General features: G+C 38.6%; 1 protein-coding gene across 5 annotated transcripts in view; it reads left to right on the plus strand.

The window, feature by feature from the left end:
* hdac4.S (histone deacetylase 4 S homeolog) overlaps positions 1-6,916 on the plus strand; it is a 106,938-nt gene extending 100,022 nt beyond the window's left edge. For all 5 annotated transcript variants that reach the window (XM_041578788.1, XM_041578787.1, XM_018238911.2 and 2 more), the window contains 2 exons: positions 276-414; positions 2,291-6,916. In XM_041578788.1, the coding sequence (XP_041434722.1) occupies positions 276-414; positions 2,291-2,330 (179 nt within the window). In that variant the 3' untranslated portion in view covers positions 2,331-6,916. The remainder of the gene's footprint in view (positions 1-275; positions 415-2,290) is intronic.
* Positions 6,917-14,986: the final 8,070 nt, after the last annotated feature.

Below are 14,986 nucleotides of genomic sequence, written 5' to 3' on the forward strand. Positions count from 1 at the left end.
CAGAGCGAAAAGACTACTTTTTCACTCTACTGCATGTGCATCAGCCAGGGGCAACTGAAGAATGAAGAAGCAGAAAAAGATGGTTGCTCTGTGGTGCTTGCTGAGAAGAACCTCCTGCCATTGCAGTTTTCTGCTAACATGGGCACCTGCCTGGGGCATCAGTTAAGTGATTATAATCGTTGAGGGGGTAGCTAACATTTGGCACCCTCAATAATAAAAACTTCTCCTTCAAAAAGCAGTGTACATATTTATAAATCCCATAATATTTCTTCCAGGTGAATACTGGCCTTGTTTGCATATAAGTTCCTCAACTGTGTCCTATTCACTTATTGAAGCTCAAAAGTGTGAGAATGAGGAGGCAGAGACTGTGACAGCAATGGCATCCCTGTCGGTAGATGTTCGCCAGGAACGAAGGTGAGAACTGATAACTGTAAACTGTGTCATAACTAGAAGTTAATGGGCTCCACCGCAAACCATCAATAATTTGGCAATAAGACCTTTTTCATACATTGACTTTACTTAAAGTGTTACTGACACTAAAAAGCTACTCTTCAACATATGAATGTACATCGAAAGAAGTCTATAGTTCATCTTTGCTGATGTCTGCATTTGTTTCCGGAAGTTCCTAAACCAGATTGTTTTGCCAGTCTGACTGTCCGTTCTCAACCTGTCAGAGTTTCTTATGATAACAGATTACTGCTGCTCAAATGTGGCAGCCCCCCCAGATGGGGATCAGATAGGTAGTTTAAAAGCATTAGGCTAATAACTTTATGGCAAAAGTATAAATAGGTATGGCTTAAGTGCAGCTACACAGAGTGGAATTTGACCCTAAAATGCATGCTTTTGCATTTTTGGGTTGATCCATGTAGTTGCACTCAGGCTGCCTCTATGACTCACTGGAGCTGCGGATGAGAGCGAATCTACTTTCTTCTGTCTGCCTATTGAACGCTGTGGAGAGAGGTGGACCGTAGACCACATTGGACTGTTTTCTAAGCCTGCATCAGAGCTCAGCCTTTCCTGCCTGTTAGTGAGTACAAAATCAAAGAGTATACTATACATTGATAATTATGCTCAAAATATTACTGGCTTAAATTAGATTTAATTCATTCAGAGTTTATTCACTGTTGGAGTGCATTAATCTCACCAGAGAATCTCAGCTCAAGAGTCCACTACATACATAAGTACACCAAACCCGCTCCCACCCCTGCCCAAAGTGAATTTGTGACCACAAAGTGCTGGGCCTAGGTGCTTTCCGTTAACATAATTTCTTCAAATCTGGCCTACATTTTCACCTCTTATGTCTCTGATCCTTTCACATTTTATTTTCCTTTTTTGTCATTGTGACTTAATTTAGATTTATTTTTTTTATCAGTCTCCACTCTTTTTGTCTCTCTTTTTTATTCCCATTTCCATATATGCCATCCTTCCATGCACTCCTTCCCTATTTCCCCTGCATACCATTGTTTCCTTACTTATGTCCATTTGGTTCCTGTAATCTACCATCCTAGTCCCACCCCACTTGCCAATAGCTTCTGCTTTTCCCATGCCAATATCCCTCAATGTTCCTTTCTCTTCACCTTTACAGTTCCAGTTCTCCCATGTTGTAGCCAGATCATTCAGATACTCAGAACCTGTCACCATTTCTACATCCCTTCTTTCTCTTCCCTCACTGGATGTGCAGCTGAATGGATGTGTGGTCATATCAACCATATATCCAACTGGGGTAGCAACTGCAGAATGAGTTCACATTACTAGGATGGGAGGGTGCTGTGCAGTGTTGGTGTGTATCACATGGTAAATAGGCACCACTGTTCTCTTATAGTTTGTGCACCTACGTTTTAACAGGGCTACTAACAATGTAGATGGCTTGAGCTCCCTGCCTCAGGCTTCCATGGCTGGGAGCAGGGACAGTAGATATTAGCTGGGCAATAGGCTATGTAAATTGACTAGGCCTGGATGGCAGGGTCCATCAGGACCAGGGCCTACTGGGAAGCCAATCCTGGTAGACATGTCATCTGTGTTCAGCACCCTCTCTATGCAAGTCATTTCTGTTTTGAAAATATGAGTGCATTAAACCAAATTTGAACCAATGCTTTCTCTGTATAGAATACACTTTGATTTTGTGTTCACTAACAGGCACCAACTGAGCCACAGCCGAGCTCAAGTAGCTCAGACTCATGTCTTAGCAGCCCTAGATTTGCTTATAAGTGTATTTTAAGCTAGCATGTTTTTTTCTTTTTGTTTAAGTTCCAATCATAGTAATACACAATTTATCTGCCTTCACTCTTAGGACAGAGGATGAGCCAATGGATGAAGAACCTCCTCTGTAGCAGAATCTGGCAACTGTCAGTTGTGTAATTCCATGTCTTTGATGGGGGGGTGTCTCCTCTGATTTCTCTGCCTGCGCTCAGTCTACAGAATGACTAGCAGTGATCTGGATGTAAAGAACCCTGTGTACATCACATCCACAGAACCGCAAATTGTGGCACAGCGGCATGCACAGCCATGTTGTACCACTGCTTTCTGAGGGGACATGCCTCCCTTAGGAGCCTCTGGCAGCTCTTGCCAAAAATATTTTGTTACTTTACTTTCATGTTATTTTTTAACAAGTACTAATTCAAAGAAACACAAGGAGAAAGACCTCCTTTGGGGTCCTACATACAGTTTGGTGCTTTAACATTCTGCATTTTTCACAGGAATTCTGTGAGCGCTGGAAGTGTATGCTGGATGGCCATGGTCTCTGGACAGTTGTTTTTTAAACCACTTGGTTTATCATTTTTGAACATTTCTCCTAAGGGAAAGAATAAGGATGGGATGAAAAGATTTTCTAGAATACTATTAATGTCAGGAACGTATGACTTAATCTGAAAGAAGCAGGAGGAAGGATTGTGCCTTGTTCATGGATGGGACACTTGTTTCCATTTAAATGGTTCTCTTTTATTAAGTTCTGAAAAATTGAAGGACTTGCCTTAAACCTAAACACCTACACACCCCAGGAATTGTGTGGCGCATTGCACACAACTGGTGTCTCCTGCCATTGACACAGTGCTGTAAGGTGGAGTGTTGCTATCATAGTGTTGGTATCATACGGCAGTCATCATTTTTGATTTCTGTGAGTCAAGTTGCATGTTGTATCTGTACGATAACCAGACTTGTCTTCTCCACTCAAGTTTGTGCTCACAAAACAAAGACTTAACCTACAAGTTATTTTTGTAGGTGCATTTCTACATTGTGGAGCTCGGATCTGTGGCCTCTTACTGCGCGGGAAGCATGTACTGGCCTGTGCAACCTTTTTAAGGGGCTCCGTTTGTTTTTATGTTTTAGATTTTTTTTTTTTAAACTACATTTTGTATAACTTTTTTTGAGCAAGATCATTAACAGGCAAACAGAACATTTCCAGTTCCCATTTCATTTTTACATTTTTTTTTCAAAGGTTTATATATGTATTTTTTGTAAGGAACTTGTTTTTTCTTGTGATAACGAAGATTTCCTGTTTTTATACTGAAATATTTTCTTTTTTTTTCTCCCTGGAGAGTTTTTTTTTCGCCCTTAGATCTTGTTACATACATTACAACATATATATGATCTATAGGGAAAGGTAGCAGTGGTGGTTTTCAGTTAGATAGGTAGGAAGGGTCACAGCAGAAGTTTGTAAGTATTTTTTGTGAAAATGAAGCAGGACCCATTCATTCAACTTTAATTTTAATAGGTCATATAAAGGCATTGCAAACTTTTGTTTTTTCCTGAAATGAGACCAATAATTTACTGTATGTGAGCCTTGCTCCTGGAATTGCATGAATGGAGCAGGGCACGCTCAGTCTTGGATATAACCTCAATATATAGCACTTATTATCCATGCTGAGGTCTGTTTTCTAGCTGAATAACAGCAGCATGTGAATCATACCAACTGCCTGACAGATTGACTTCTGCAGTTAAGCTCCTTACTGTTTAAAGGGAACAGCATGTTGCTGCTTTCAAGCAGTTTGTGTTCCCAAATCCGCTCCCCTTGAACTTGGCTACGTTACTTGGTTCAGTAGGGGTTACATTGCAGGCTGCACCTTGACATTGTTTCTTGTCCTGGCAGCAAATTTCATATGTAGAAGATCTGGGAGATACTTAGCAGCTCATCTATGGGTTTGAACCCTAGCAATGTGCCCTTAACTGTGTGTATTTTATTACATTTTATGGCCATTGTGTAATAACACTACACCCTGTGACTGCACCACACTGGCTGCTCACTCTTTTATTCCTTGTTCATACACTTAAGTGCTACAGTTCTCCTCCTTTCACATTTTTTGCCTAGTTACAAACTGATCATTTTACATTGAAGCATTCATGTCGTGTTCTTTTCACTATTTCCTTTATTGCTGCCATTCTCATTTTGGGGTCTATGGCCGGTTTCTTAACATTGAGAACCATCCAGAAAATGCTAAACTCTGCATGAATTGTAATTCTTCTGAGGTGCAGCAAGTATACTTACATGCTCGATTCTGCCAGGTCTATGCATTGGGCATTCACCTAACACACAATATACTTCTTCAACATTTCTGGATTGTTAGTTTTTCATATTGCTTTTCGGAGTTTACTGCATGTGATTATTTCGAGTCCACTATGAAAGTGTTCTATACCACATGATGGCAGCATCCAGTAGCACTGTGGTACTGCCATGGTTACACTCTTGTCTTAAGTTCTTATTGTGAGTATTTCACAGTAAAACTACTGCAATAAATGATTACTTTTACAGAGGATATGGTTTGAATGCAGCTTTCAGAGCATGATATATCAACAGCGTTGTTGAGGCTACATATGACCCTCGTTATTGACAAGCTTTCCTGTTCTTATCAATCCGAGTCTAGCTTCATTTTTCCTGGGAATGTACCAGTTGCCAATTGTTTGAAGTTTATGGACCTGCAACTGGAAGTATCTGCCCAGACACACTTGTTGCCGAATTTTATTCCTTGTTAACTTTCATTTTATTTCCTGTCTGACATTTCCACACATTCCATGGGGTTGCAAATGATATAATTTTGTGTGTGCAAGGGAGGAGCCACACTCCTATTTCTGGGCATTGATCTCCCTTTAAATAAATATATATATATAAAAGATAGTTATATATAGATATATATAAAAATCTATTTTTCTAGATTTTATTATGTATTTGCATGATTCAAGCACAGCTCAGTCCTATACTGTGTACCTGGTCAAGTTGCAGCACCAGGCTTAGAGAGGGCAGATCACATGTATCGTCTATTGTCTGACCCTTGCAAAGAAAACGGCACTTGTTTTAGTCCTTTTGTAGGATCAGACTAGGGGTGCAGTTAAAACTGTAACAAAAAGTGAGTCCTTAAAATATTGTAATTTGAAGGGGAAGCTGATTTTGCTGAAATGCCTATGCCTGCCAGGGAGACAGACGTCTGGTGCATCCCGCTACTAGAAAACTGGTGGGTTTCACTGTGCCAGGGAAGGGAGTTGGTGTGTCAAACTGCCACATCTCTCATTGTGTTTAGTGTACATATATTGTGTTTTTTTTATCTTTGTAGAACACTATTGAAGGGCTTGCATGCTACACTTTGCAGCCCTGTTCAAACACTGTGTACAAAAACATGCTATCAGTATCTGTAAGCAAATCCAGGAGCATATCACATGTTCAAATCCCTGTGCCCACATTACACTAGCTCCTCGACTTTTTCCTTTTGATTGTGGCAACAGCTGTAGTTTGCCCGATGCTGCATAGCCGTGGTTTCTTTCAAAAACAGTTTTGCAGACAAGTGATTTTTATTCCAGAAGTGATTGTAACACATTCAACTACACGTTTTTATTAATAAGTGCATTGAGAACTAATCCATTATGATGCAATTGTGTCGCGCTAGGACTAAACTGTGGAATGGGGCTTGGCTGCTATTGTTGCCAGCCATAACTAAAGCAGGGGGGCTGCCAATTCTTGCTGCTACAACTGTCGTCAGATAGGAGAAATGGCTCAGGTTGTATAAGGAGGTATTCTTTTAAAATATTTATCATTCCCACTATTTCATCAATCCTTAGCACTTGTTATCAAAGTGATCACATTTCTGCCTGTATCCTGATGCTATATATATATATATATATATATATATATTCTGTGATTTTCTCTTGCATTTTCTTCTGAGATAGGTCTGGCTTCATTATGTAGGATAAGAAGGGATGCTGGCAGAAAGCTTGCAGAGGGAAGAAAGCAGATGCAGGTGACTTCTTACAGTTACAGGAATTTGTTTTTTCCTGAGGTGGGCAAGATCACCTCATTCTGAATAATCACTGTTTAAAGAAATCTATATATGTATAGCTATAAATTTGACGTTTTAGTTTAAAAAGTGTAAAACCTCTAGTGAAAACCATTTCATATGTTGAGCCCCTAAAGTTCTTCTACATATCGGCAGAAGGGGTCAACAGAAATATCCTGTTACTGGAGGCGACACTTAAATTTTTCAAGACTGAAAGTTGTGTGTATATAAGTATAAATATATATACATAAGATATATATAATTAAGAGTATATACTTAGAGAGTTTGATGCAACATTCACCTGATCTTACATCAGATCTGTAATGATGATTTTGTATCTGAATATTTTTTTTTTTCCATTGACCTTCAATTTTGTTGGAGCCTGCTATTACAGAAACGTGGGCCATCTTGTTCCCAGCACTTTTTATGTTCCTCTAAGGGAACTGGAGGCTGATTTTATTTTTATTAATTTTTTTTTTTACTATTTTGTTAGAAATGTTATATTGTTTGCCATTTTTTCCCACCGACATTTTCCATTATCTTTACTTATTTTCTGTGGCAAGAGTGACTGATTTCAACTTTGTTAACAGTGCAGTATTTTGTACCACATTATGGCGGTGTGTTACTCTCGTGGTGTAAATAAACTGAAATGTTAATTATTCTGTGTCTGTTTGTAGTAGACTGTGCCACCTTGGAACATAAAAATGTGACCAAGAAAACTAACTATAGAAGACAAGGGAAGCTGCCAGCAAAACTCTTAAGTATGTAAGCACATATTTATATGGACAAAAACTGTCATGTTTATATTAAACTGTAAGGGTAATGCCATATGGCAGTGGATTTTGTCCACAAAACGTAGCTGGGATCTTAATTAAAGACACACGGTATTTACAGTCTTGTTCAGAATAATAGCAGTGTGTTTTAAAAAGTGAATAAAACTCAATCCTTATAATCATTTTTTATTTCTATACACACAAATGCATTGGGAACACTGCACAAAACAGGATGAAACAGTTCTCAAACTTGTGTTATTCCTTTACAGAAAGTGAAGAAAACCGAATATTAGGCTGTTCCAAAAAAAAAAAATAGCAGTATCTGCATTCTTCTTTACAAACTCAAACATTCACTGTATAAACTGAAAAATGTTTCAAGATTTTGCTTTCCTTTGAATCACTGAACTAATATTTAGTTGTATAATCAGTGTTTCTGAGAACTGCTGCACATCTGTGTTACATGGAGTCCACCAACTTCTGGCACCTGTTATATTCCACAATTCTTCTGCTTTTCTTGGTTTTGCTTCTGAAACAGCATTTTTATATGTCACCCCGCAAGTTTGTATTGAAACTGATCCATGATCCCTGATATTCGATAAATAGGCCCAACATCATAGTATGCGAAACATCCCCATATCGTGATATTTGCACCACCATACTTCACTGTCTTCACAGAGTACTGTGGTTTGAATTCAGTGTTTGTGGCCCCTAGACCCAAAAAGTACAATCTTACTTTCATCAGTCAACAAAATGTTGTGTTGTTTATCTTTAGGCCAGTCAATGTGTTTTTGGCAAATTGTAACCTCTTCAGCATTTCTTTTTTTCAACAAAGGGACTTTGCTGGGGCTTCTTTGCGATAAACTTTAAGTTAGACCGCTGCAATCTTGCCGCAGAGTCTCACGTCCCCTCTATAGGCCTAGGCAGTGATGCGCTTACATGTTTTTATATAATCTTTTCTAATGGCAAAATAATAAAGGAGAAACTTTTTTATTGGAGGTTTGGTCCGTACTTTTTTGCTTCTTGCCGATAGCTTGGCCTCACATCAGCGTCTTCTAATTGTAACCGTACTCATAGGTAACTTTAGACCTTCCAATGGTAGTTTTCCTTTTTCTTCCATGTCTTTCGGGTTTTGGTTGCAATTTTAAAGCATGTGAGATCATTTTGGCTGAGCAGCCTATCATTTTCTGCCCTTCTTCCCCTCTCCAATCAACTTTTTTAAATAAAAGTGCTCTGTTCTTCTGAACAATGTCTGGAACAACTAATTTTACTCAGATTTATAGAGAGAAATGCACCATAACCAGCATGCACAACATTTGCTGCCTTCCTTCCTTAAATAAGGGCCACCTGTTGTTTCACAGAATGAATGACCTCACTAAGTGAACTCCACACTGCTATTATTTGGAACAAGTTATTATTAATTTGAACAAGCCTCAATTAATAATTTAATTACACCTTGGGTCTGTTGGTCTGCTACACCTACTAGTAAATTATTTGCCATGGCATTTCTACCAAAAACAGTGATTGATCAGGTTAGTGATGTTGGACTGCTATTATTCTGAACACAACTGTATATAGAAAGAGGGCAATACTTTTTTTTCATACATTTACAAGTAATGTTAAACCAAGGTTAATAATAGTGATTTCAAATAATGGAAATAAGATCATTGGAAAGCCTTTATTCATAATTTCCAGATGGCTTTCTTCTGAACCACTTTCAGTATTGTGCTTCAGAGTTGCTCCAAAGGATCTGGGTGCTCCTCTTCAGACATTTGTGATATTATGTTAAAGGCACTTAAATCATTTTCTGGACACAAACAGATCCACTAATACTATACATTCTATACATTAAAATATAACAATAAATACACCCCCTCTTTTATGCTGATTTCCATTTCAATATCATTTAAATAAAACATTGCTGGAATCAATATACAGGTAAAAACAGTCCTTTGACATGTCCCCATTGAGCTAGTGGTCCAGTGTCTGAGAATGGCATGGAAAGGGACTCACAGGCCTGAAGTTGGTGAGAATCTATCACCTGGCTCTTAATTCACTGGATGTTGCTTTAGTCTCACTTACTCCAAGAGAGGCGAGTGGTAATATCTGGGAGGACCATAACAGGACATTATCATCCACCCAGTGACACACAAAGGGTTCAAATCAAGTTAGCAAAACATTCAAGCATAGAAGTAAAATCTTCTATTAACACAATGACAGGAAAAGCTCTTGTATTCCTATTTAAAGAGCTCTTCAAGCAATAGTGAATCTCATCCAAAGACAACCTCCAGCTTGATTCAAAGAAGAAAGTACCCAATACAGTCCCAAACATTTATACAAATGGCCTGCTAGCTCCTCTGTTGCACAACTGCAGGTATCTGTGTTCTCCTGGGACAATCCATTAGATACATCATAAAGTATGCAGCAGTTACAATCAGTCATTATCAGCATCGGACAGGGATGGCAGGGGCCCATCAAAAAGTCTTATGAGTGGAGTTCTTCACCAATTGTAAAGAGTCCAGCAAATTAATTGTAGGCGTATGCTATAGATTCCTAATGTAAGTGAGGAGGCTAAGCTCCTGATGCAAATAGAAAAGGCTGCTAGTTTGGGTAAAGTAATGATAATGGGGGATTTTAATTACCTAGATATTGACTGGAGCAACAGTACAGCCAGTTTAGTTAATGGGAACAAGTTTATAAACTTGTTGTATGACAATTTTATGGCACAGGTTGTTGAGGAGCCTACCTGAAAAAAATGCTATTCTGGATCTAGTGATCTCAAATGACCCAGAACTTATAGCAAATGTGCAAGTCATTGAACCCCTGGGTAATAGTGACCATAATATTATATCATTTAATGTCTGGTGCAAAAAACAAAAATATACTGGGGCAATAAAATCCATGCATTTTGGAAAAGCTAATTTTAGTGCCTTGAGGGCTGCCCTACAGAGTATTGATTGGGGCATTAGGTTTTCAGCTAAAAACACAGAACAGAAATGGCTGTCATTTAAAATGATATTAAATCATTACTGTTCTCAATTTATTCCCTTAAGGAGGAATTGTAGAAGCTCTAAGAATAATCCTATGTGGCTTAATACAGAAGTAAAGAAGTTAATAGGAAAGGAGAGGCATTTAAAAACAAATCTGTTGGGACAGAAGCTGCATTTAATGAATATAAACACTGTAATAAATGTTGTAAATCAGCAATCCGGAAGGCAAAGAAAGGAAATGAAGAGTTAATTGCGGTGGAGGTGAAAACTAACCCTAAAAAGTTTTTTAATTCTATTAATAGTAAAAAGATGCAGGTTGAGAGTGTTGCTCCATTAAATAATGGTACCAGTATGGTTGTAACAGATACAGAAAAGGCAAATGTGCTAAATTAGTTCTTTTCTTCAGTGTATACAATAGAGGAGTCTGAATTCCCAGGCTCACTACATAGCTGCATTAATGGCTCAGCTCAATCTAGTCAGTGGCTGACTCAGGAAATTATTCATAAAGCTTTAATAAAAATTTATGTAAACAAGGCTCCAGGGCCTGATGACATACACCCTGGGATCTAAGAGAGCTTAGTTCAGTTTTAGACCAGCCCCTATTTCTGATCTTCTCAGATTCACTTTCATCTGGTATGGTGCCTATGGATTTGAGAAAAGATGATGTTATTCCAATACTTAAATAGGGATTACAATCTCAGCCTGGCAATTATAGGCCAGTAAACTTGATATCTGTGGTGGGAAAATTATTTGAAGGCTTGTTAAGGGATCACATTCAAAATGTTGTCCTAGTGAATGGCATTATGAGCAGCAATCAGCATGGCTTTATGAAGGATAGATCATGTCAGACAAATTTGATTGCTTTTTATGATGAGGTAAGTAAGATGCTGGATGGTGGGGGGCAGTAGATGTGATCTATTTGGATTTTGCCAAAGCATTTGATACCGTGCCCCACAAACGACTGCTTTCTAAACTAAGGTCTGTTGGGCTTAATGAAGGCGTTTGCACGTGGATAGGAAACTAGCTACAGGATCGGGTACAGAGGGTGGTTGTTAATGGTACATTCTCTACTTGGAGTAAGGTTCTTAGTGGGGTCCCTCAGGGCTCGGTATTGTGTGCACTTTTATTTAACTTGTTCATTAATGACTTGGGGAGAGTATTGTAAGTAATGTATCAGTGTTTGCAGACAACACAAAATTATCCAGGCCAATTAATTCCATAAAGGATGTGGCATCCTTGCAACAGGATCATGACAAACTGGCAATCTGGGCAGCTAAGTGGCAGATGAGATTCAATGCTGATAAATGTAATGTTATGCACCTGGGATGTAAAAATATCCAAGCCACTTATAACCTTATTGGGACCGCACTAGGCAAAACAATTATGGAAAAGGACCTTGGAGTCCTTGTAGATAATAAACTTGGCTGTAGCAAGCAGTGCCAGTCAGCAGCATCAAGGGCAAATAAAGTCTTGAGTTGTATTAAAAGGGGCATAGAGTCATGGGAGATGGAGGGTCATTCTTCCACTGTATAGAGCACTTGTAAGGCCCCATCTAGAATATGCCGTACAGTTTTGGTCTCCATCACTCAAACAGGACATTGTATTAGAGAGGGTACAGAGAAGGGCAACTAAGCTGGTAAAAGGTATGGAAAATCTTGGCTATGAGGAAAGACTGGCCAAATTGGGGATGTTCACGCTGGAGAAGAGGCACTTAAGGGGTGATATGATAACTATGTATAAATATATAAGGGGATCATATAATAATCTCTCTAATGCTTTATTTACCAGTAGGTCTTTCCAGCTGACACAAGGTCACCCATTCCGATTAGAAGAAAAGAGGTTCCGCCTAAATATTCGGAAGGGGTTTTTTACAGTGAAAGCTGTAAAGATGTGGAATTCTCTCCCTGAATCAGTTGTACAGGCTGATACATTAGATAGCTTTAAAGGAGAAGGAAAGGTTAAAACTAAGTAAGCCTTATCAGAAAGGTCCATCTAAATATACCAGTAAACCCCCAAAGTAATGTTGCTCTGAGTCCCCTGTCAAAAGAAATACTGCATTTCTTTCCTTCTATTGTGTACACATGGGCTTCTGTATCAGACTTCCTACCTTCAGCTTAAACCTCATTGCCCTGGGCAAGAGCATGCTCAGTTTGCTCCTCTTCCCCACCCCCCTCCCTTCTCTACTGTAATCTGAGCCCAGAGCAGGGAGAGACTCAGGCAGGAAGTGATGTCACACCACATTAATACTGCAGCTCCTATTCTAAACAAACAGAGAGATTCTAGAGCTTTTTACTTAGGTATGGTAAAACATTCTACAGAATAAATATAGCATTCTAGCTTGCACTATTGCAGCTATTCTATTGGCAATAAAATGCCTCCGTAGCTTTCCTTCTCCTTTAAGAAGGGGTTGGATAGCTTTTTAGCAAGTGAGGGAATACAGGGTTATGGGAGATAGCTCATAGTACAAGTTGATCCAAGGACTAGTCCGATTGCCATTTTGGCGTCAGGAAGGAATTTTTTCCCCCCTCTGAGGCAAATTGGAGTGTCTTTTATAAAAACCTTATTTACTATGTTGCTATGTTGCCATGAAATAGGCTAAATGGTTAGAAACAAGAGGCCCACTGAAACCTGGGCCCACCGGGAGTTTTCCTGGTATCCTGGAGGGCCAGTCCGACACTGGTCATTATGCAAAATGCACTGCTGTTCAATACGTTAGCAATACATAACAGTATCACTCAATGTACAGTTGTGTTCAGAATAATAGCAGTCTGACATCACTAACCTGATCAGTCACTGTTTTTGGTAGAAATTATATTTCTACATGGCAAATAATTTACTAGTAGGTGTAGTAGAGTAATAGAAATCCAACACACCCAACTGTCATGACATGAAGGCTGCTGATTCTGTTTAACTAAATCATAAATTGAGGCTTGTTCAAAATAATAGCTTGTTCCAAATAATAGCAGTGTGGAGTTCAATTAGTGAGGTCATTCATTCTGTGAAAAACCGGTTGTCAATTACGTGTCAATAAGAAATGCGTGTCAATAAGAAATGCAGCAAATGTTGTGCATGCTGGTAATAGTGCATTTCTATTGTTGAGAAGAACTGAGAAGTTAATTGGAGAGGGAAAACATATAAAGAAGTGCAGAAAATTATAGGCTGCTCAGATAAAATAATCTTAAATGGAAGAAACCCCGAAAACTACCCTTCAAATGGATAAAAGAATAGCCAAAATGACAAATACTCGCCCAACGATCAGCTCAAGGAAGATCAAAGAAGGTCTAAAGTTACCTGTGATACTGTTACAATTAGAAGACTCCTATGTGAAGTCAAGATATTGGCAAGAAGCCCCCACAAAGTCCTCTTGTTGAAAAAAAGTTACAATTTGCCAAAGAACACATTGACTGGCCTAAAGAGAAATGCCGCAACATTTTGTGGACTGATGAAAGCAAGTTTGTTCTTTTTGGATTTGTCAGATGACCCCCAACTTGACGTAAATGACCCAACTTTTTTTTATAGCACTTTGTGTGGTCTGACTAAGTGTGCCTAAACAGGCACTTATTCCTCTTATCTGCTTATGTGGGAGGTTATTATCCAAATAGAATATAACAAGTTTGCCATGATATAGTGGCTCTTCTATGATCACTGCCCCCAATTTGAAGTCCTCACCAGAAGAGTAGATCTTGACATAAGGTCAGCTTAATCCTTACATAACTAAAATGATGTTGTGATCAGGGCCGGACTTCCGTGAGAGGGTGTGTATGGCCCATACCTGCTGTTGGATTATTTATGGGCATATCTGTCACGATATCTGTAATTACAAGAAGGTGATATTTTATTATTCTATTCAGAGTAATAATATGAAGTAGGTTAATTTAGTGTTATTTTCAGTAATATGGGTCTTAACATTGGAGGCTTTTTTTTTTTTTTTTTTGACACTGTGCTCGTTTACAAATCTTATGTTGCAAAGATATGGAATTCTGGGGTAAACTTTACTGGTCACTGTACTGGTAAACTGCACAAGTTGCTTCACATGATGTCATTTCTGACATGGCAGTAATTTGTAAATTAATTTATCCTATATGTGTGTTTGTTTGGATTCTTTAGCAAGTATGGTTTAGGTTTTTAGCATATACTTATGATATATACAAATCAGTCTGGCTGTTGTGTACATATGGAGTATCGGTAAGAACACTAGAATTTATTTTTATGGTCCCTTTTCTTTGTTCCTAAGCACATATGGGCAATACGATGTTGGAAATTGCACATTTAAAAAAAAGAATACATAGGGGCAGTGTGTTTTTTGGGGTCATAATTTTACCAATGAAAATTTGTATGCACTGTGTCCAGTTTTGGGTATCAAACCAAATGTATTTTATATGTTAACGTGGCGCAATTTACACTGAATTCTCTACCCATTGTGTGGGAGGTACAGTGCTGGAAAAATGACTTTTGTGTTGATATTTGTATTTTTATTGTGTATATTTTATTGTATATTGGGGATGCTAAATATTTTAAAATACACCCAATCTTTTCAGTACTGTAACACATGGACCTGATCTTGATCGAGACATATTTTAGTCTGGATATGACACAGATATAATGGTTCTTGGAAACTAATGCCCACATTTTTTTGGGGGACTCCTACAGGAAATCTGTGACCCTGCTTAAAATATACCAACGCTGCAGGGAAGGAATAACTTAAATTCACTCCAAACTGAGTTATTTCAGGCCAACTCTTTTGTACTAGTCACCAAATCATTTCTTGGGTGTCACCATTGTTTGAAAAGAACCATGGTTCAGTCAACAAGATGACTTGTCGGTACATTCTCTCAATGGACACTTAAGGCAGATAAAGCTGCTGATATCGGTCGTTTAGGCTTATCTGCCTGTGTATGGGGGCTTCCTGATCGATATCTGACCACGATATAGATTGTGAAGGCTTGATTTTTAACCGACCAACCCGTCA

The sequence above is a fragment of the Xenopus laevis genome, chromosome 9_10S (genome assembly GCF_017654675.1).
Source record: "Xenopus laevis strain J_2021 chromosome 9_10S, Xenopus_laevis_v10.1, whole genome shotgun sequence".
Classification (NCBI taxonomy): Eukaryota; Metazoa; Chordata; class Amphibia; order Anura; family Pipidae; genus Xenopus; species Xenopus laevis.